Below are 21,966 nucleotides of genomic sequence, written 5' to 3'. Positions count from 1 at the left end.
GCCTAAGGTACTTAGGAGACATCAGCAATATATGCACAGTGGTACTGCCAGAAGATAATGGTAAAAACTCCCCAAATCTGAGATAGGACATCCAAATTCAAGAGTCAAGCAACATTCTACTAGACTGAGTACCTGAAGACTGATTATATCTTGAATGGCCTCAAGGTAGTTTTATTACACAGGTGTACTTACTAATTTGCATTACTTTTATTCAGTAGAGGAGCAGATAATGCAAAGAATCAAATCTGCACTCTGTTATAGTGTCTTGTTTGGGTAAGTGTGGAAAGGAGAAACTACACTCCCAAGGTACAGACCTGGGGGAGAGGAGAGGATTTTAGGGACAATTTCTCCTGAGCCCTATAAATTGCTATGATAGTATGTTAAAGAAAAATATGCAATACATTGACTAAAAATGACAGCTACTTCATAATTTTTTTCCTGGAAATGAATCTTTTCCAAAAAAGTCAAAGAATGACTAACTCTGTTCTGAACTTCATGTAACTTGTTTTGTCCCTTTCCAGTCATGTGATACAAAATCTCGGACACTCTCTGAAATCATAGTCCTTGACCTCTAGAGTCATAGAGTCCTTTGAGATGATAAAAGTATAAACCCAAGTCCCTAGAAAAATGAACCCACACGCAAGCTGACCATTTTCCAGGTTATACAGATTGCATGAAGCTCATTTGCAAATGCCTTGAATACATGGGGTCTGACGTTTAGAACACTGTATTAGATAGAAACTCTGGGGCCGTTGCCTCATGTCTAAAATAAAGGGTAGAATAACATAGGAATCCTTTCCCCTGGGAGTAAAGAGCAATCGAGTACATATTTCAGGAACAAATCAACCAATTTAGAGTTTTTATATTGGAAATGGGGTGGGTGGGAAATAGAAGTTTTGTAGTTACTATAGTAAAAAGATTAAGACTAGAAAATAAAAAAGGTCATAGCACCTACTATCCCATAGCAATTTAAATCCAGAAAGCATGTGCATATTTTCCCTAGCAATCACGTATTTTAAAAATATTTTTATTATTGACAGTATTCCAGAGGACCCCCATCCTCCCCTCCTCCACCCTCCCCGGCCAGCCCCTCCCCATCCAGGCCTTCACATCCCTACTGCGTGTCCATGGGATATCAGCTCTCTGGTGTATCTCTTCCTTCCCCACCCCCACACCGAGGCATGTCAGCCTGTTCTGGGCCTCCATGCTTCCAATCTTATTTTGTTGGTTGATTCATTTTGTTTATTAGCAAAATTCTAAATGTTAACAAACAAGACAGGAGAACAAAGATATCCTGAGTATTCCACTAGAAAGCCATTAATTAATATGATAGGAGTTGGATTCAGTACTAATTAAATACTGACTGAATGTTCAAGATACTAAACAAAGAATTCATAACTTTGTTAAGTTCCGTGTGGATGTTACAGTAATTAAAAATGGACACAATTTAGATGAAAAGTTTCCTTCAATAACTTTATTCTTTAATAATATACAAATAAATAAGACAGTTCCACTTCTTAGTATGACATTCACGCCAATGACATTGCTATCACCGAAACTACGAGAATGCGTTAATCTCCTGTTCCTTCACCTTTCAATCTGGTGGCAAAAGGAAAGCGGGACTGAAATTAAGTTGGACTGTGACATAATTGCCAGCGTAGACACAGGGAGTAACAGCCGAGGAATGCGGCCCCGGAAGTGACAGGCGGCTACTGCATCTTGCACTCGGGCAGGTCCTTTTCTGAGAAGCCCTGACAATCAGCCGGCTGAGGAGCCACGTTCTCCCCTCCAGCAGTTGGCTCTTCTGAGGAAAGAAAATAAAAATTAGAAGCCGTCTTATTTAAAAAATACACAAACTCAAATACAATTGGTAATGCAAAGGCTGTTAAGACAGTGGAGATATGAAAAATGAAACATGGCAACATGATCATTAACAACCTCTTGTCTGATCATTAAAAAAGGTATATTTCACTTCATCAGAGACAGAGAAGTTTATTCTCCACTTTTTTCATACACTGAATTGTGAGAAAAACCATGCTGTACATAAAACCAAGGAGTGATAAAGACTTACTTGATTTCATAAATTTGAGATAAAAAGTGAATTAAACATGGATTAAGTTTGATTTTCTTTTGTTCTATTTTTAGAAAAAAAAATGGTGTGCTAAAATATCAGTTGAGAGAATACGTAGACATCTTTGGAAAACTCTGAGCCTTTAAAAGCACGTCAGCTATATCAATTTGTTTATGAACTATATACAGTACAGCTGACCCTTGAACAACAAGTTTGAACAGCACAGGAAAACTTTTTTTAATTTTTAATTTTTTATATTTTATTGATTTTTTACAGAGAGGAAGGGAGAGAGATAGATAGTTAGAAACGTTGATGAGAAACATCGACCAGCTGCCTCTTGCACACCCCCCACCGGGGATGTGCTCGCAACCAATGTACATGCCCTTGACCAGAATCGAACCCGGGACCTTTCAGTCCACAGACCGACGCTCTACCGCTGAGCCAAACCGGATTTGGCGGAAAACTTTTATGTGGATTTAAAAAAAAGTTTTTGATTTTTGAGAGAGAAAGGGAGGATAGAAACATCCATGAGAGAGAAACATCACCGATTGGCTGCCTCCTGTACTCCCCCTGCTGGGGATCGAGCCCCCAACCCAGCACTGAGCCTCACTGGCTGGGCTACATGTGGATTTTCTTCAGTGAATAACTATAATTTAATTTCTCTTCGAGTTTATTAACATTTCATTTTTTTTCTAGCTTACTCTATTGTAAGAATACAGTATATAATACATATAACATACAAAACAGGTGATAATTGACTGTTATCAGTAAGACTTCCAGTTAACACTAGGTTATTAGTAGCTGTTTCTACAGGAATAAAAAGTTACTTGGATTTCCGAATGTGCAGGGGGGTCAGCACTCCTAAACCCCCATGTTGTTCAAGGGTCAACTGTAAATCTAGTATAACTGCTCTGGCCGGTCATTAAAAACTGACAACTTTTTAAACTGTTATTTTACTAATTTAAGCTGGGACTCTGTCTTTTTAATTCTGAATTGGTCAGTTTTTTTTTTTCTCTTTAATTTGTATATTCCTCCAGCCTCTTTTGTTAATTTCACTGAAAAATAGTACCAGAGAGACCTGTATATTGATAAATAGGCTGAAACAACTTTATTTGTGGTTGGATTAATTCACACAGTGACAGGCAGCCCGAGCCCAAGTGGGGTTTCCTGGTACCACCACCCTGGGCTGTCACTGTTCCAGCTGCCTGAATGCTTTTCCCTCTCCTCTTTGTTAAGCTAACCCATGTTAACCTCTTAGAGCTCAGTTCCCTTCTTCAAAGAAGCCTTCTTTAACATTCATGGAACAAAAACCTATTAATAAGTATAAATTACTTATTAATTCATTTACTGGATGAATTAATAAGTAAATTATATAAGCCAATGACTATAATGCTCACGCCCAGCTCTGCAGGGTACTGCACCAGGTGGGTCATTGCAAGGGAAGCTGTAATGTGTTGCTGGCCATCTTTCTCACCACGTGGCATTCAGCATGCCCAGGTGTGCGTGGCCTGAGCCCCGTGTGACAGTATCTGCCTGTCTGAAATACCCTATTGCACAGGATAAGCCTTAGAGCCTGGTGCGCTCTAGAACATTACCCTTTTTTGGACTACATGATTACCAACTATACCTCCTATTAGACTGTAAGCTCCGGTGGGCAGGGGTCATGTCTGGTTTTGCTCATCTATGTACCATCGGGGCCTAATGTGTGCACACAGAGTTGGTCAAAAAATTGTTTACTGAATGAATTAATAAGTAAATTATACAAGCCAATGAATATAATGCTATTGGGATGACTGGCCCACTGACTAGATGAGAAAGTCTTTTTCAGTGAAAGTTTTGTACATAGGGTAGTGTCTTTATGTCCAAAGAGAGTTGCTTTGTCTATCTTTGGGAAAAGCTTGAGGGTTTAAGAGGCAGAATAAAGTCTTCACTTGGAGTGACTGGACCTCAGCGCTGGGCTTTGGAGAAACTCTCCCAGAGACAGCAGATGAAGGCTGTGCACATCACCAGCCTGCCTCCTACTTCTCGTCACAAAACTTGCCCTTTGGGCCACATAGTATAGTTAGGCCCCACTGTTACCCCCTGATTCCCAAGGAGCCAGTATATATTTACCCACCTGGACAAAGGCCTAAATTTGAGTTATCAAAATAGCGAACTGGATGGGGTACTGGAAAGGACTTCGACCGGCTGTCAAAAAAACAATATTTTGGTGATTCCTTTGGCACGGGATCTTGTAAATTCTGCTCCTTGCACTGAGAAGGCGTACGGTGTCTCTTTTCAGAAGCTGTTCTTTTTGGAGTCCTTGGAGAATTCTCACAAGTTACATCTTTGAGAGCCTCATTGGAAAGATGATGATTACTGCTTAAATGGGGAGGGAAGGAGGAAGAGGAGGAGGAGGAGAAAACTGTTAAGACTACAACAAACAAGATTCCTAATTTGGGTTCCCTTATAGAGCTTCAGTAGCTGTGGAGGTCATCCTCCTATTACATCGAGAATACCACCCAAACTTCCTCAGAATGACCTACAATGGCCTGTGGAATCTGGCACCTGTGGCACCTCATCTTGCATTTGTCTCATTCTCTATGCTCTGGCCACATGGATGTCTTCAGTTCCACTTACTGGTTATTCTTTCTCACTCACAGCTTGTGCACATGCTGGCCCGGGAAGCTTACCTGTCTCTCCTTTCATCCAGCTCAACTTGTATTCATTTTCCAGATCTACTCATAGATTAGTTTCTTGATCACCAGCCCTCTTTATCTTTTAGATAAGGCTTGATTCCTCTGGTAAACTCTTTCATTTGTTTAACAATACTCATTAGAAAGAATTAGTTATTTGTGTAATTATTTGTTTGATGCCTACTTTTATTCTACTATATCATTAGTAGACTAGAGGCCTGGTGCACGAAACTTTGTGCATGGGGAGGCAGGGGGGGACCCTCAGCCCAGCCTGCGCCCTCTCACAGTCTGGGACCCCTCACTCCTTACTGCCCACCTGCAGCAGAGGCGGGAGAGGATCTCACCACCACCACTGCACTTGCCAGCCGTAAGCCTGGCTTCTGGCTGAGCAGCGCTCCCCCTGTGGGAGCACACTGACCACTAGGGGGCAGCTCCTGCATTGCATGTCTGCCCCCTAGTGGTCAGTGTGCATCATAGTGACTGGTCATTCTGCCATTTGGTCGAGTTGCATATTAGGATTTTATTATATAGGATTAGCAGGGGATTCTAATCTTTGGTAGAAGCCAAATAAGTTTGTTAGAACTGTTTGTAAAGTAGGTTACAATAATGACCCTAAAAGTCCTTTATTGAGTAAATCCTCATGACTTTGGCATATGGACATGTAGTGTATTTAAGCTGCCTCCTCAAAGATCTCTGTTCACATCTTGGTTCTTGGGTTGGTCAAAAAGAGGTCAGTTGACAGACAGTAAACATCTGGAATAGTGTTACCATATTCTTATTCCTTTTATAATAAAAAGGACACATTACATGAACTCTAAAAATTATTTTCCCCATATCTGAAGGGTTGTTAGCTGCAAAAAACATATGTATGGGTATATACTGTCCTCCCCAACATGTAACAGCTCTAAACATAATTTCTGTGTCATGTAAGCAGCTCTTACCTTAATGGTTCATTCTTTTTGTTTATTAGCTGTTCATTATGCTGCTTCAACTTAGAAATCTCCTTTTTTAGTCGTACATTTTCACTTTTCAAAATAAGAGCTTTTGTGCTTTGTACAATGCCACTGCCACCCCCACATGTGAGGGGTTTGTTGGAAGGTTTAGAATCATTAACTTCTAGTACCACTGTGGGAGGCAAATAAAGGAAACATTACTAAATGCAGTAAGTCATTCTAAAACCCAACACATCTCAACCACCATCTCCCTGGAAATCATCCTTGAGTTCCTCCTTCTACCTGACTCCCAATGCCTATTCCATCATCAATCCTAAATATCTCTAGAATTCTTGCTGCTGTTCTCCACCCACCAGTTTTGCTACCATAATCCTGCTGAAGCCTCTCCCCGGGACTGCAGCAGCAGCAACCCTCTCTAATTAGAGCTGTCCTCCGCTCATCTGTTTCTGAATCACCTGCGGGGCTTCTTCCAACAGAGTATGTGTGTGGGGCCCACCCCAGCCACCCAGTGCATTATAAATCCTCAACACATACTAGTAAACTAAAGAAACCTTAGAATTATGTTAAAGCACAGATTATTCTATTCGTATATACTATATGTATAAAAAAAAAGTGGTATGAGAAATTGTTTTGTAAATTTTAGGTAAAACTGCATAAAAATGTGAGTAGCTTTAAAAGTAGAATAGTCCACTAAATCACTGATAATTACAAAGGGGGTAAGGTGTGAAGATGTCCACTTTCTTTTGAATTATTTTGAATTCAGGCACAAGGTGTACTGAAAATCACTTAGTATTCAAGAATCATTATCCTGACCCTAATGTAACAACAAAGAGTCCTCAGTTCTATTTTTACCCATTGAAGTTTCCCATGTAAGAGCTGCAAATAGGCAGTAGGGTCATTCAAACTAAATTATGTACTAGACAACATCTTCAACACTATCTCTAATTTCTTTTTTAAATAAATGGACAATACACACAAATATCATCTTACATTTGCTTGACATTTAGAATATTCAGTGTGCTTTCACACACACTTTTAGTGTGATTCTTGCAACATGTGTATACACATATGCTAGAAGGTCAGGTGTGGTCCCTTCGATTTCTCACAGCCATTAAGTGGGGGCAATCAGTTGAGACCTGCCCCTGACTTTTAGTTCATTGCTTGTTCTATTATATGAAGCTGCCCTAAGTACTGTTCAGCATTCTCTCTTGGAAGATGAAACACAAGAAATAGGGATATGGAACAAAGAATAGTTTGAGGAATGTATATGCAGAAATTTGATCCTTAGATTTGATAACTATACCTAAGATAAATTTTAAAAAGTTTACGAGTATTTTCAGTATTAAGAACAAGTACGATATTTACTTATTTGTATTATGCACTGATTTTATTTTTACTGTGTATAATATTAAAATCTATTAAGATATGTTTGGATTTTTATTGGGAAGGGTACTTCTATCTTGATAATTCAAGAATCTATAATGAGTGAACAGCTGACATTATAGGAGATGTCAGAAATATAATTGCAATAAATTCATTTTAAAAGCAGTTCTTTCTAAACTAGCGATTTATTCTTGACTATCACATATATAATAGTAGTCCTCAAAATATATAAGTGTATTGAGAAATAAAATGGATAGGGACTGGAAATATCAGCATTTTCTACTTACTTGTGGTATCTTGGGCTTGTTGACTTCTTCTAAGATTTTCTCTCAATGACCTTATAGCTTCTTTTTGATATTCTACAGTGGCTTTTGTAGAAGCAATTCTAAGAAAAACAATAAATATTAAGGTTTATCACACTGACATAATACTCTGGTATCATGCATTTTGTAGCTATAACACCATCAAATTGGAAGTATCCTGTCTGGTTTCAGGGGCACTGACTTAACACTGAGAAACCGATCTTTTAAAATATATTTTATTGATTTTTCACAGAGAGGAAGAGAGAGGGATAGATAGATAGAAATATCGATGAGAGAGAATCATCGACCAGCTGCCTCTTGCACACCCCCTACTGGGGATGTGCCCGCAACCAATGTACATGCCCTTGACCGGAATCGAACCCGGGACCTTTCAGTCCGCAGGCTGACGCTCTATCCACTGAGCCAAACCGGTGCCGGCGAGAAACCGATCTTCTATTTTATTTATTTATTTTTTTAAAATATATTTTATTGATTTTTTAAAGAGGAAGGGAGAGAGAGATAGAGAGTTAGAAACATCGATGAGAGAGAGTCATCGATCAGCTGCCTCTTGCACGCCCCCTACTGGGGACGTGCCCGCAACCCAGGTACATGCCCTTGACCGGAATCGAACCCGGGACCCTTCAGTCCGCAGGCCGACGCTCTATCCACTGAGCCAAACCGGTTTCGGCGAGAAACCGATCTTTTAAATTTCTGGAAGCTCAATAGCTATTAATTGGATATTGAGCAAAATCATATTGAAAGGCACTAATAAAATAAGTGGACTGTTACCATGAGGTCCTCAAAATATCTTTTATTTTTAAAAAAATATATATTTTATTGATTTTTTACAGAGAGGAAGGGAGATAGATAGAGAGCTAGAAACGTTGATGACAGAGAAGCATTGACCAGCTGCCTCTTGCACACCCCCTACCGGGAATGTGCCCACAACCAATGTACATGCCCTTGAACAGAATCGAACCTGGGACCTTCCAGTCCACAGACCGACGCTCTACCACTGAGCTAAACCCGTTTCGGCAAAATATCTTGAAGATAAAATAATTACCAGAGCCTGAAAGTGAAAAGTAGTTTCCTTTCTACATTGTCAACTAATAAACCCTGGGCTGTTAAGGTGATACAGTAAAAGGTCAAATTCTGCTCACTGTTCTCTAATAGAAAGAGATGCTTTATGAATTGTGGGCTTTAGATTAACCAGTAATGATAAATGATAAGACTTTCTGCCTTTTTTTAGAGACTGAAAGTATCTGCTGATTCTATTCTCTAAGTAAAATTGCTTTGTTTTTTAAATCGTTTTGATTTAATGAAGAAATGAGTCTGTATTAGTTTCATTGAAACCAGTAGTGTTATCAATGGAAGGCTGATTTGAATGCTTAAAGACTCAGAGTGCTATTTTTTTGCGCAAAATTATATATCACCAGTAAATATTTATTAAAGATTTATAGGAAGAATAAAAAGGGTTAGAAATCAGTAGGGATCTTCAGAAAACTTCTAATACAAATCTATCCTTTCATTATGACTGTGAGGAGCAGAGAGATTAAACAACTTGCATATGTCATATATTAATAAATGGCAACATTATATTTCTAATTCATGTTCCCCAACTTTCTTTTAATGTTCTTTTCATCATGCTACACCAGAATGAACTTGAGGCATGCTAGTATGTGTAGTACCATACACAGACAAAGCAACAACAAGAGGACATGCTTTTGAACATTAGGTACTATAATTTCAAAGGAATTACAGGGTGTGGTAAAAGTAGGTTTACAGTTGCGTACAGAAAACAGTTTATTTTTATAATACTAACAATTATTGTATTATTTTCCATATGAAAAACTATGAACCTACTTTTGCCCCACTCTAAACAACCTTTACATAAAAACACAATAGAAAAAACAAATGAAATTGAGAAGCAACAGAAACACTTAATCAAACTGCTGCTAATCCTCACACACATACACACAAACAAATATATTAAAAAAAAAAAAAAAAAACTGACCTGAGGATTTAAACTAAATATTTTTTATTGATTTCAGAGAGGAAGGGAAAGGGAGAGAGAGATAGAAACATCAATGATGAGAATCATTGATCGGCTGCCTCCTGCATGCCCCACAATGGGGATTCGAGCCCTTAACTTGGACATGTGCCCTGACCGGGAATAGATCCGTGACCTCCTGGTTCATAGGTCCACGCTCAATCACTGAGCCACATCAGCTGGGCAAGATTTTTAAGAAATATATTTTATTGATTTTTTTTTTTTACAGAGAGGAAGGGAGAGGGATAGAGTTAGAAACATTGATGAGAGAGGAACATCGATCAGCTGCCTCCTGCACACTCCCTACTTGGGGATGAAGGCAGGATTTTTAAAAATTGATTATGAGAGAGAGAAAGGACAGGAGGGTGGTGGGGAGGGAGAGAGGAAAGAAGGGAGGGAAGGGAAGAGAGAGAGAGAGAGAGAGAGAGAGAGAGAGAGAGAGAGAGAGAGAGAGAGAGAGAAAGAAAGAGAGAGAAAGAGGAGTGGGGAAGAGAAGGGGAGTGGTGGGGAGGGGAGGCGAGGAAAAGGGAGGGGAGGGGAGGGAAGGAGAGGAGAGGGGAGGGAAGGAGAGAAGACAAGAGAGAAGCAAGACAGAAACATCAATCAGTTATCTCAATCAACTGCCTCCCCCGTAAGCTAGATATGCATGGTGCCCTGACCAGAATGGAATCTGAAACCCTTGGGTGTACAGGATGGTGCTCCAACCAACTTAGCAACCTGCCAGGGCCACACCGCACCTTCTTAGCATTCACTTCCAAGCATAAAAAGGCCATTTTAAACTATTATTGTGTGATTAAGCAAGAAGCATCCAAAGACATAGTGTGCTAGTAATTGATCAGATTTGTGCTTACTTTTTAAAATCTTTGCATATATAATGAGAATTTAATTACGGTAATTAAAACCATGTCGTTGTTTGTATTCATTTAAAAAAGCTATTACAACAGTATTTTCAAAAGTTAATGCAAAGAAACATATCATTTGGAAAGAAAATTTAAGATATTAAAGTCATGTTTAATTAAGGCAAAGACATACTCCTTTTCAAGCTCCTTGACAATTTTCTTATTCTCTAGATCTGTTTTCACCAGTTTCATTTTGAGATCTTCAATTTCTTCTTTATAGGGTTTAGCTCCTAAAGAAACTTTGTCCTTTTTTAGAGAAAAGAAAAATAAAGTAAGTTTATAGCAGTTTCACTTTATTTATTTGCTCATTTTCAAACAGCAAAACTCTACATACATGAAAAATGGGAAAGGCACAAATTTGAACCCTAAAATGAGTAACAGATATTTGATGTGAAGTATATTCGAAGCTATTGGAAACTTGTATGTAGAGAACATATGAAGAATTTTATTTCTTAAAACAAATTATTTCCCCAATTAAAAAACAGTACTACAAAATGAAACACAAAAGTTGAAAATAAAGAAATGGGTAGACAGATGAAACAAAGTCAGGAAAATGAAACAAAAAAAGATATCAGAAAATATAAAACTAGAACTGAATTAAAGGCACAAAGTATTATGCCTTGTATTCATATATGGTTCAATCCAGTGACATAAATATACCTACTTTCCACTCACAAACAAATTATTCATATATAAATACATATACAGAATTCTCTTTTAAATGAATAATGTCAGCTTGAATAAATGTTAAATAATGAAAAGAACACACATCCCTTTTTGTTGTTGCTGTTAATCCTCACCTGAGGATATTACTCCATTGGTTTTTAGAGAGAGTGGAAGGGAGGGAGGTAGAGAAATATCCATGTGAGAGAGACACATCAATTGGTTGCCTCCCATGAGCCCCAACCAGGGCCGGGATTGAGCCTGAATTGAACCCAAAACCCTTCAGTCTATGGGCCAATGCTCTATCCGCTGAGCCAAACCAGCAAGGGCAGAGCACACATTTTTTTTACTTCTTTCTAATTTTAACTGGAATGACAAGACACTGGAGCCAGAATAGCAAACTTAAATGTCTATTAGGGTCAGACTCAAGTAGCAAAGTATAAGAAGTGGCTGGGGCTAAAATAAGAGAGTGGGGTAAGGATGTGATAAATGAGGGTGTGCTGTGTAATGGAATTCAAGTTAAACACTGAAACGACTGTTATTCCTAAAGAAAATAGGTCAGATTCAGCCCATAGTCTATTGGCTAATAGGTGGACTCAATAACTAGGGCATTAAAATAGAAAATATTTTCCACCCCCAAAATGTACTTATCTTATAAGGAGTGTTAAATATTAAGATAAGAAGCATTTTTATAAAGTGAACATACATCTTAAACTATTAAAAACATCTATATGTCTTTTACAATTTTTTCTAAAAAGATATAACCATTATTATATTCCTGTATTTCATTTCTAAGTTGTTACTTGTTTTTTCAAAGCCTAAGTATTGAACTTGAGACATATCTAACTAACAGGAAGTTGAAGTAAAAGCCTGGGTTCCCAAATGACCTGCCAAATTCAACAGTAAAAGGAAACAAACAAACAAAAAAAACCTTTTATTTATAAACTAGAGGCCTGGTGCACAAAATTCATGCACAGGGAGAGTGCCCCTCAGCCCAGCCTGCACCCTCTCCAATCTGGGACCCCTCAAGGGATATCCAACTGCCTGTTTAGGCCTGATCCCACCGGGACCAGGACTGGACCTTAATAGGCAGTCGGACATCCCTTTCACAATCCAGGACTGCTGGCTCCCAACTGCTCACCTACCTGCCTGCCTGATTGTCCCTAACCACTTCTGCCTGCCAGCCTGATCACCCCCTAACCACTCCCTGCCAGCATGATCGACGCCTAACTGCTCCCCTCCCTGCCCGATCATCCCAAACTGCCCTCCCCTGCCAGCCTGGTCACCCCTAACTGCCCTCCTCTGCCAACCTGGTCAGACCTAACTGACCTCCCCTGTTGGCCTGGTCTCCCCTAATTGCTCTCCCCTGAAGGCCTGGTTGCCACTAACTGTACTCCTTTGCAAGCCTGGTCACCTCCAACTGCTCTCCCCTGCCAGCCTGATCACCCCCAACTGCTCTCCCCTTAAAGGCCTGGTTCCCCCCAACATTCCTCCCCTACAGGCCCGGTCCCTCCAACTACCGCCCTCTACTGCAGGCCCAGTCCCTCACAAATGCTGTCCCCTGAAGGCCTGGTACCTCCCAACTCCCCTCCCCTGCTGGCCTTATCGCCCACAACTGCCCTTCCCTGCCAGCCATCTTGTGGTGGCCATCTTTCACCACATGGGGGCAGCCATCTTGTGAGTTGGAGTGATGGTCAATTTGCATATTATTGTTTTATTAGATAGGGTTTGTGAAGTTACCTGAAGTTCTTGGGTCATTTCTTTTGTTTTCTCAAGGCATTTATTTGATTCCTTAACTTGTGCTTGAAGTTTTGCTATCATATCATAAGTCATCTGAAGTTCTTTCTGCATCTTTATAATCATGTCTTCCTTATGCATAGCACTTTCTTTAGCTTCATGCAGTGAAGCTTCCAGCTCTTGAATTTTCTACCGAAAAGAGAGACATATATGGGAAAATTGCAAAAACAAGAAACTAGGCCATAAACACACACTACACATAAGAATAAACTCAAAATGAATAAAAGACTTAAGTATAAGTCATGAAACCATAAAGAACCTAGAAGGAAATATAGGCAATAAAATAGACATCTTGAATAATATTTTTGCCAATATATCTCATAGGGCAAAGGAAACAAAGAAAAAAATAAACAAGTGGCACTACATCAAACTAAAAAAGTTTCGCACAGCGAAAACAAAAACAACAACAACAACAAAACACCCCATAAAAAAAAAGCAACAAAATGAAAAGGGAATCCACTGTATGGGAGAACATATTTGCCAATGATACATCTGATAAGGGGTTAATTACCAAAATATATAAAAAATTTACACAACTCGCCCCACTGGCTCAGTGGTTGAGTGTCGATCTGTGAATGAGGAGGTCACAGTTCGATTCTGGTCAAGGCACATGCCCAGGTTGTAGGCTCCCCAGTGTGAGGCGTACAGGAGGTAGCCAATCAATGATTCTCATTATTGATGTTTTTATCTTTCTCTCCCTCTCCCTTCCACTCTGAAATCAATTAAAAAAAATTATATATATATAAACTTATACAACCCAACACCAAGAAGACAATCCAATTAAAAAATGGGCAAAGGACCCAAATAGACACTTCTCCAAAGAGGACATACAGATGACTAATAGACATATGAAAAAATGTTCAACATCACTAATCATCAGAGAGATGCAAATTAAAACCTCATGCCTATCAGAATGGTTATCATCAATAAATCAAACAAGCCTATGACACACACACAAACACAAAGATTGGTCCATGTTCCTTAATTAATATATTCAATACTATAATTCTGCTCTGAAATGTTACATGAGATACATCTTTAACTTTGTGATGAAATTGCAAATTGAAAAATATTAAAAATTCACATACCTCTGTGATTGGCTGTGTGACTCTCGATGTAACATGAAAATTCTTATCATCTTGTGTAGTAGGATTAGCAGGGGCACCAGGTGTCTGAGAGAGCTTCAAAGTTTGGTAGATTTTAAACAGTTTTTCATTTTCCTCTCTCACTGATTTCAGGTCAAGTTCCCATTCTTTGGCTAGAGTAGCATTTCTTTCCTCAAATTCTGTTGATTCATTCACTATAGTCTATTGAATAGTAAAAATGTCATTATAGTTCTAAAGTGAATTGCATACTTAAAAGAAAAAAAAAACTATGAAAAATATTAGAATTCTAGGACAAGGTACTAGTATATGTTGAAATTCATTTTCTAAATATTCTAGAACAGTTTGTCAAGAACATAAAAGAATGTAAACATTCTTTTTTATTTTTAATGTTTTTATTGATTTGAGAGAGAGATAAAGGGAGAGGGGGAGGGAGGGAAGGAGAAAAGAGAGAGGGAGGGGGAGAGAGTGGGAGAGGGGGAGAGAGAGACTTTTTAACTATCCATTTAACAGTATCTATATATTTCAATGTAATTTAGTTTCCAGATGAAATCAAAGTGTTAAGAACTACCCAAACACATGAAATTAAAAAACCAATCTTAAAAGCAACATACTCTAGCACTAATTTGCTCTAATCCTATCTAATAAAGAGGGAATATGCTATTTGACCATCACACCCTCACAAAGATGACAGCCAATAAGGAGGGAATATGCTAATATGCTAATTGCCACACCTTCAAAGATGGTGGCACCCACAGCCACAAGATGGTGGCACCCAGTCCCCTCAACCCCACAGGGGCAGCAGGTGTGTCTGGCCACTGCACATGCCTGCCTCCAGAGTTCCCAGCTCCTTGGTCCCCCAGCTGCCCAGGGCTGGTCCGAGGCACAGGCAAGCCTCAGATGGTGGCTGCCCAGCTGATGCCTGAGATGCAGGCAAGCCTTGGATGGCAGTTGCCCAGATGCACAGGGCCGCTTGAAGCTCAGGTAACCAGAGCCAGCTGAGGCTTGCACTGCCGGCAGTGGCAGCAGGAGAGGTGTGATGGGGCATCACCTTCCTCTGATTGCCGGGTTGCTCCTACCCCTGAGGGCTCCCAGACTGTGAGAGGAAATAGGCCAGGCTGAAGGACCCTCCCTCAATTTTCATGCACTGGGCCTCTAGTTGCATATATAAGAAGCAACTTTCTGATTATTACATGTTTTATTATAATGCTGCTTTTTGAACTAGTCCCTGTAGTTCAAAAAGCAGCATTAATAGTCTGATCAGTGTGGGAAGAATAACAAATTAATAAATGATCTTAAGCAAGGCTGGTTCTTATAAATCAGTTTACAAGGCTGATCAACTTGGGAACAAGGATACAGACTACATTTTTAAACCTCAAGTTGAAGGACAGAGCATAAAATAGTGACCAACTAGGTGAAAAGCACATGAGGCCTCACTAGAGCTTTCCAGACTGTCTAGGGCTGCACAACAACTCACACCTCACTGTGTCTGAGGCTACTTAGGGAAAGGGCTCAATTTCTACAGAAGCAGTGAAAAGTGAGAAAGGAAAGGAGAATGACAAGAGGATTCACAATTTCACAAGTGGAAAGTGATCATCACATACCCATGTCTTGTTATTTTCTTTACAAGTATAAATCGGTATATTTATCTTAAGAAAGCATGTTAGTGGAAGAACATGTTTTACATAGTCAATATTTTTTTTTTTTTTTTTTTTACAAAAAAGTGAAAGAAAACATACTTAAATATCCAGTTGCTCTGAGTCCTTTTAAGAACGAGGTAGAAAAATTTTAAAGCACACAACAAAAAGAATGAGGAAGCATAATAAAAATTTCTACTTACAATTATTCTGTTATTATATAACTTATTCACTTGAAAAATCCTATCGTTTTCTTTCTGGATGCCACTTTTAAGCTTTTCTATATCAAAATGAGTATTCAACCATTCTTCCAAAAAGTGGGTTATTTCTTTCCTATTACTGAGTACTTGTTGAAATTCAGTCTTTATGATGTGGTAGTCACTTTCTGAAAAATCTTTGAGGATTTCCTGTGTTAAAAAGTAAGCAATGAATTGTATAAACATTGGGGGAAGTTTTTATCGAACTATCACACAAATATCATAAAAAAAGGAAAATACCTTACTGAACTCTCACTCTTGATATTTTTGAAGTAAATATAATTCTTGTTATTCTAATTATATTAGAAATAAAATTCTAATCTAAAACTTTATCCTAGTTATTTGAATAATAAAGATTTGGCAGTATAAGTTATGTAACAGAAGCATGACCACAAGTTCTGCCTAGTAGAATTAAAACCTGTCAAAACTATAAATCTGTGACTAATAATAACAATACGTGAAGTGCTTCTTGATATAACTTTTCTTTGCATATAGCAGGACATACATGCATGTTAGGGATTAGATGCTAGCTTCACACTTCTGGCTGAGAACAAACATTCCATGTGCAGCTGTTGCAATAAAAATATTTCTGACTCCTAGTCATAGGTCTGGGAAGTGTTAGACAGCATTTAGAAACTTATTCTGGGGTTCCACGAATTCCCACTTGCTGATATTGTTAAAGTTGTCTGTATCAGCCGAGTTCTGAAAGGAGGCTCCTCTATTACTTGGTACTCTCTTAGATCTGGCCAGCTATTATTCTGTAGCTTATTTTTAATATTTGGTAAATGAAAATGCCTCTAGGCACATGAAAAGGCACCTTTCTACTTGCTAAAAAAAGACTTAACATCTAATTAAATCCATTTAAAATAAACTATACCTGAATATGAAGATCCACCTTCTGGCTCAATTTGAGGTCCCTTAATTCTTTGGATGATACATCATAACCTTGTGGAAGGTGCTCAAGTTGACTTATCAGCTCATTTTGTTTTTCCACTTCATCAATGAAAACCATTTCAAATTTATTGATGGATTCATGCTGTTCTTTCTTTATCATTATAACATTGCTTAAAGCATACTTGAAGAGAAACAGACATAGGAAAATTAAACTTATCTCATATTTAGACTATGTTTTAAACCCTCAAGACTAAAGGTGGGATGGCATCTCGTCATCTATATCCTCTGACAAGTGAGGAGAAAGGAAAGAGCCTCTCTCTGTCCCCAATTTTCTCCTCTCAGCATCTTGGAAGAATTACTCCTGGGCCCTTATTTCTGACTTCCTACTGAATATACCTTGTTGTTATCACGAAAATACCCGACTCAATGTTTAAATGGCAACATGATTTTTCCTTCCTAAAAATACAACTTTCTTTATTGGCTCCTTTTGGTTAATTATATCACCAATCACCCAGGTTGTCAAGCTAGATACCTGATAATTCATTTTCAACAATCAATTCTGCCTATCTTGGTTAGGTAATTAGTATGGGTGTGCCATGCCTCAAAACTTCCTTGTCAAGCATATTTAGATGTTTGACTTCAAGGTGACAATAATTAGAATGTCATGGTCATGGACTTCAGAATAAATTCTGGATATCTGATAGTTAGGATTTGGGAAAGACTATTAGAACCCGAGGGGCAATTTAACCAAATAGAGACACTTGCTCCCTATTTCCTCAACTTCCACATTCCTTAACTTCTTATAATTTGGCCTCTTCCTTAACTAATCAACTAAAACTGCTCTGACAAAGGTCCCAATGAGCTCTATTATCAACAAATTTTTTTTAAATAAATTTTTATTGTTCATATTATTACAAATGTTCCTTTTTTCCCCCTCCCACCATTGCTCTCCTCCACCAGGTTCCCACCCCACCCTCTGCCCTTTCCCCACTCCCCATTGTCCTCATCCATAGGTGCACAGTTTATATTCAGTCTCTTCCCACACCCCCCTCTCCCCTTTTCCCCAAGAATCGTCATTTCACTCCCCTTCCATACCTCTGATTCTATTATATTCAACAGTTAATATTGTTCATCAGATTTTTTTTTTTTTAAATTTCCTTGGTTTTTAGATTCATTTGTTGATAGTTACGTATTTGTTGTTCATAATTTTTATCTTTATTTACTTTCTCTTCTGAAAGAACCCCCTTCAGCAATTCATATAATTCTGGTTTGGTGTTGATGAACTCCTTTAGCTTTTTTTTTATTAGTGAAGCTCTTTATCTGACCTTCGATTCTGAGTGATAGCTTTGCTGGATAGATTATCTTTGGCTGTAGGTTCTTACTATATATCACCTTGAATATTTCTTGCCATTCCCATCTGGCCTGCATGGTTTCTGTTGAGAAATCAGCTGACAATCGTATAGGTGCTCCTTTATAGGTAACTACCTGCTTTGCTCTTGCTGCTTTTAATATTCTCTCTTTGTCTTTTGCTCTTGGAATTTTAATTATGATTTGTCTTGGTGTGGTCCTCTTTGGATTCCTTTTGTTTGGAGTTCTGTGTGCTTCCTGGACTTGTAAGTCTAATTCTTTCACCAGGTGGGGGAAGTTTTCTGTCACTATTTCTTTAAGTATGTTTTCGATATCTTGCTCTCTCTCATCTTCTGGGACCCCCATAATTCTGATGTTGGTTCGCTTGAAGTTGTCCCAGAGGTTTCTTACATTATCTTCAATTTTCTGGATTCTCTTCCCTTCTAGCTTCTGTGGAGGAGTGTCTTCTGTCTCTTTATGTTCCAAATCTTTGACTTGATTCTTGCAATCTTCCATTCTGTTTTTAGGACTCTGTATAATATTTTTTATTTCAGACAATGTATTCTTTATTTCTTGTTGATCCCTTATCATTTCTTATTGATTCCTTATTAATTCTAGTTGATCCCTTTTCATATCCTCATAGGTCTTATCGATCTTTTCTAGGGAATTCTTGAAAAACCTTATAAGCGTAGATTTGAACTCTATATCCAGTCGCTTTTTGTCCTCCATTTCCTTTGTTTGTGATCGATTTCGTTGTCGCATTTCGCAGCTACAGATGGGGTGGGGTTTCAGGCTGGAGCCTACAGCCTAGGCTTCCGTCAGCGCGCCCTATGCGGCTCCTGCGTCTCAGGGTCCTTCAGTACTCGCTGCAAGTGCCTCTGAGAGAAACGTGCCCTCGATTTTTGCCTGCTACCAAACAGTCTAGTCTCTCCCCCAATGAGCCTGGTATTGGGGTTCAGTTCAGTTGGAAGTGGAGTTGGAGGTGGCGTTCAGAGCAGTCTGCAGCCCCTGTCTCCTGTCTCCTTCCCACCAGGGCAATCCCGCGGCACAGCCACCTGTCCCTTTTCTGTGCGCAATGTGTGAGCCTCCGGGACCTCCTTTCACCGCTCCCCCGGGGTTCGGCCTTACAGCCCAGCTCCCTCTGTTTGAGCCTGTGTCCCCGGGGTCTGGCCTAGAACTTAGTCTTTTACAGCTCCTCCGCGCTTCCTTCTGGTTTTCTCCTTGCTTCTTGTTGTAGAATTTCCAGTCAGTCGACTTTCCTGTAGTTCTGGGTAATGTCCATTTTATATTTTAGTTGTATTTTATTGAAATTGTTGTGTGTGGCTGCGGCTAGGTGTTTACCTCGGCAGCCATCTTGGATTCTCCTCTATTATCAACAAATTGAGGGGACCTCTTCAGTTCATATTCTGGCTGTTGAGTTATTTGACTTACTCTCCTTCACTGTCCTGAGTGATAGCACTTCCATTTGGTTCTCTCCTGTCTCACTTTTCCAACCTTGATCCCATGTGTTGCTTTCTCTTTTCTGTTACAGATCTTGAAAATTTATCTTTTCCCAAGTTCTCTTTTTATCTCAAGCCTTTTATTCCTATACTAGAATTCATGGAACACAGTGCATGAATTCCTGCACTGGTGAGATCTGGCTGGCCCACCCTGATGGGGGTCCATCAGGCTGGGCCAGTGCAGGGGAGGGCCTCAGGTGGTTGGCCAGTCGGCCCTGCCCCCCGATCAAGGTGCTGGGGCCAGCTGGAGGGATGGGCTGTTTGGGACTGGATCAGTCCAGTTGACTGCTGCAGTGCGCATCATAGCTACTGGTCATTTTGGTCATTCTGGTTGTTCTGCAATTCTGGTCCCTGGGTTTTTATATACATTGATTATGCTTTCTGGTGACCTTACACATGTTATATTATCCATCACAAACATGCTGATGAATCCCAAATCTTTATCTTTAGTCCTGACTCTTCTCCTGACAAACTTCAGACTTACAGCTAAATGCTGTGAGCCTTGAGGCAAAAACAAAACAAAACAAAACAAAAAATCCCCCCAAAAAACACCTCACCTACTAAGGAGGGCTCCTAGTGGCTAACTGGGCTCAAATAAATTTTAAAAAGTAAAGCCTAGCAGCGATATTTGCACAGGGTTCTCTCATGCAAATTGCATTTCACGAAGAAGCCTACACTGAATTGCCTGGCTCTGCAATGCAGTACCTGTTTCTGTACTGTGTTTCAGCCATCTGAGCCAGCCCTTATAAAGGATTCCTGGGATCCCATTTCAACCCGAAGGACTGAGGCTTTCCCTATCAGCTGTGGGGTTTCAGCCAGAGTGGTTCTATTCTAATAGGACAGTGCCTTTTGGACCAATCAAACTGTGAGGATTTGGAGTCCTCATGGGTATGAGGACAGACCAATCAGAGACAGGGGTGGGAACTTCTGCCCATGTAGGCCAGCTCTTCGCTGGCTCTGAGAGAATCCTTTCCCTTTCCCCGGAAGCCTGAAGCCTGCCTCTCCCTGGCTGAGCTGAAACACTGAAGATATCTTGCTAGAACAGAGTGGAGCAGACCAACACAATGCAGGGTGGAACAGTAGGGAGCAGAGCAGAGCTTTCACAGCTATGCTATATCTATCACAATTGAGCTGAATAAACTTCCTTCTTCGCCACACCCAAAAATGGGGACTCCATTGGCACTGAATTAGCGCCATTGACCACTGGTTGACAATGCCTAGTGAGTTTCTCTTCTTAAATGTCCCATGATAACATCTCAAAGTAAACACTTGATCTTGTTCTCCTGCCTCATTCCCATTCCTCTTTCCACTACTCACACACTTGGCTAAACTCAAATCCTGGGATACAATCTCAACTTTTCTCGCTTACCTCCACTATCAAACAGACTGTGATTTTAAACTTAATATTTATTTCATCTCTTCTATCCCTATAGAATCCCTCATTAGTAGTTCAGCCACCCATAACATCCCATCTGACAACTGTTTCTTGGCTCTTCTTTCTGCCACTAGGTGTATCCCCTGCAAACTCACTTCTTTATCTGTAGTGAAGCATCTAAAATGGCAATCTAATCACATTACTGCCAACACTTAAGATAATTGTTCAGTGGCTCCCCATTATCTGCAAAATGAACTCCATCCAAGCTTCATTGAACAAGTCTATCTTCCACTACGGTCTTACCTTCTTTAACTTTTTTCCTAGTATGTCATATAACCTGCACATACTTCTATCACTACACTTACTACTACTATCTGTCTGTATATCTGCCTCACCCACTAGGCTATGAAATATTTGAGATGTTACTCATACCTGTGTCTAGGCCCATCGGCAGAGCTCAGGTTTTACTGAATGACCAGGTTTTGGTACACTGAGAATCTTGCACACTATTCTTGGACCCATGTAATCTTTAATTCAGACAGAAGTACATATACTAAGAAGCAAATGTGTCAACTCACAAAGAGTGGACTTAAATACAATGAAGTTTTCAACCAAAATTTATAGCAATATTTAGAAAGATATTACTAAAAGGTGTTACCTTTAGATTCTTCATGACTCGGTGGAATTCCATGGAACACCTTTGGTTTACAGTGAGAAGTTTTTGAATCTCTTTGGTTTGTGGAAATGGAAGTGAGAGGTTTGCTTTTATTTTAACTGAAAGCTGTTTTTGGGCTTCAATCTCCTTTTCCAAGTCAAGAGACAATCTATGTAAGAATTCATAATGGTTATCCATCTCTGAGTATCTCTTCAGAAGCTCCTAAAGGAAATTAGAATTCATTCAACTTAACAAATGATTCTAATTTAACAATAAGTAGTTCTAGCCCTAGAATTAAAACAAAAGTTATGCTTTTATATTTTTTGTAACAGAGTAATAAATTAAAACCACCGTGATTAAAAGAACAAAAGGAAACTGATATTATTGATTTTGGATTATAGAAATA

The 21,966-nt window shown here is 39.3% G+C and overlaps 1 protein-coding gene across 5 annotated transcripts in view; it reads right to left on the bottom strand.

The window, feature by feature from the left end:
• Positions 1–1,452: 1,452 nt before the first annotated feature.
• Positions 1,453–21,966, bottom strand: part of CENPE (centromere protein E) — a 67,973-nt gene continuing 47,459 nt past the window's right edge. For 3 of the 5 annotated variants that reach the window (XM_084901700.1, XM_084901703.1, XM_084901704.1), the window contains 10 exons: positions 21,564–21,782; positions 16,668–16,865; positions 15,737–15,940; positions 13,882–14,100; positions 12,737–12,922; positions 10,467–10,579; positions 7,370–7,467; positions 5,688–5,871; positions 4,188–4,432; positions 1,453–1,804 (listed from right to left, as the gene is read on the bottom strand). In XM_084901700.1, coding sequence (XP_084757826.1) covers positions 1,710–1,804; positions 4,188–4,432; positions 5,688–5,871; positions 7,370–7,467; positions 10,467–10,579; positions 12,737–12,922; positions 13,882–14,100; positions 15,737–15,940; positions 16,668–16,865; positions 21,564–21,782 — 1,761 coding nt within the window. In that variant the 3' untranslated portion in view covers positions 1,453–1,709. The remainder of the gene's footprint in view (positions 1,805–4,187; positions 4,433–5,687; positions 5,872–7,369; positions 7,468–10,466; positions 10,580–12,736; positions 12,923–13,881; positions 14,101–15,736; positions 15,941–16,667; positions 16,866–21,563; positions 21,783–21,966) is intronic. The other 2 variants (XM_084901702.1, XM_084901701.1) reach the window with 2 other exon arrangements.

This window comes from Pipistrellus hanaki, assembly GCF_964339955.1.
Source record: "Pipistrellus hanaki genome assembly, chromosome: 1".
Taxonomy (NCBI): domain Eukaryota; kingdom Metazoa; phylum Chordata; class Mammalia; order Chiroptera; family Vespertilionidae; genus Pipistrellus; species Pipistrellus hanaki.
This window is presented reverse-complemented; position numbering and strand designations above follow the sequence as displayed.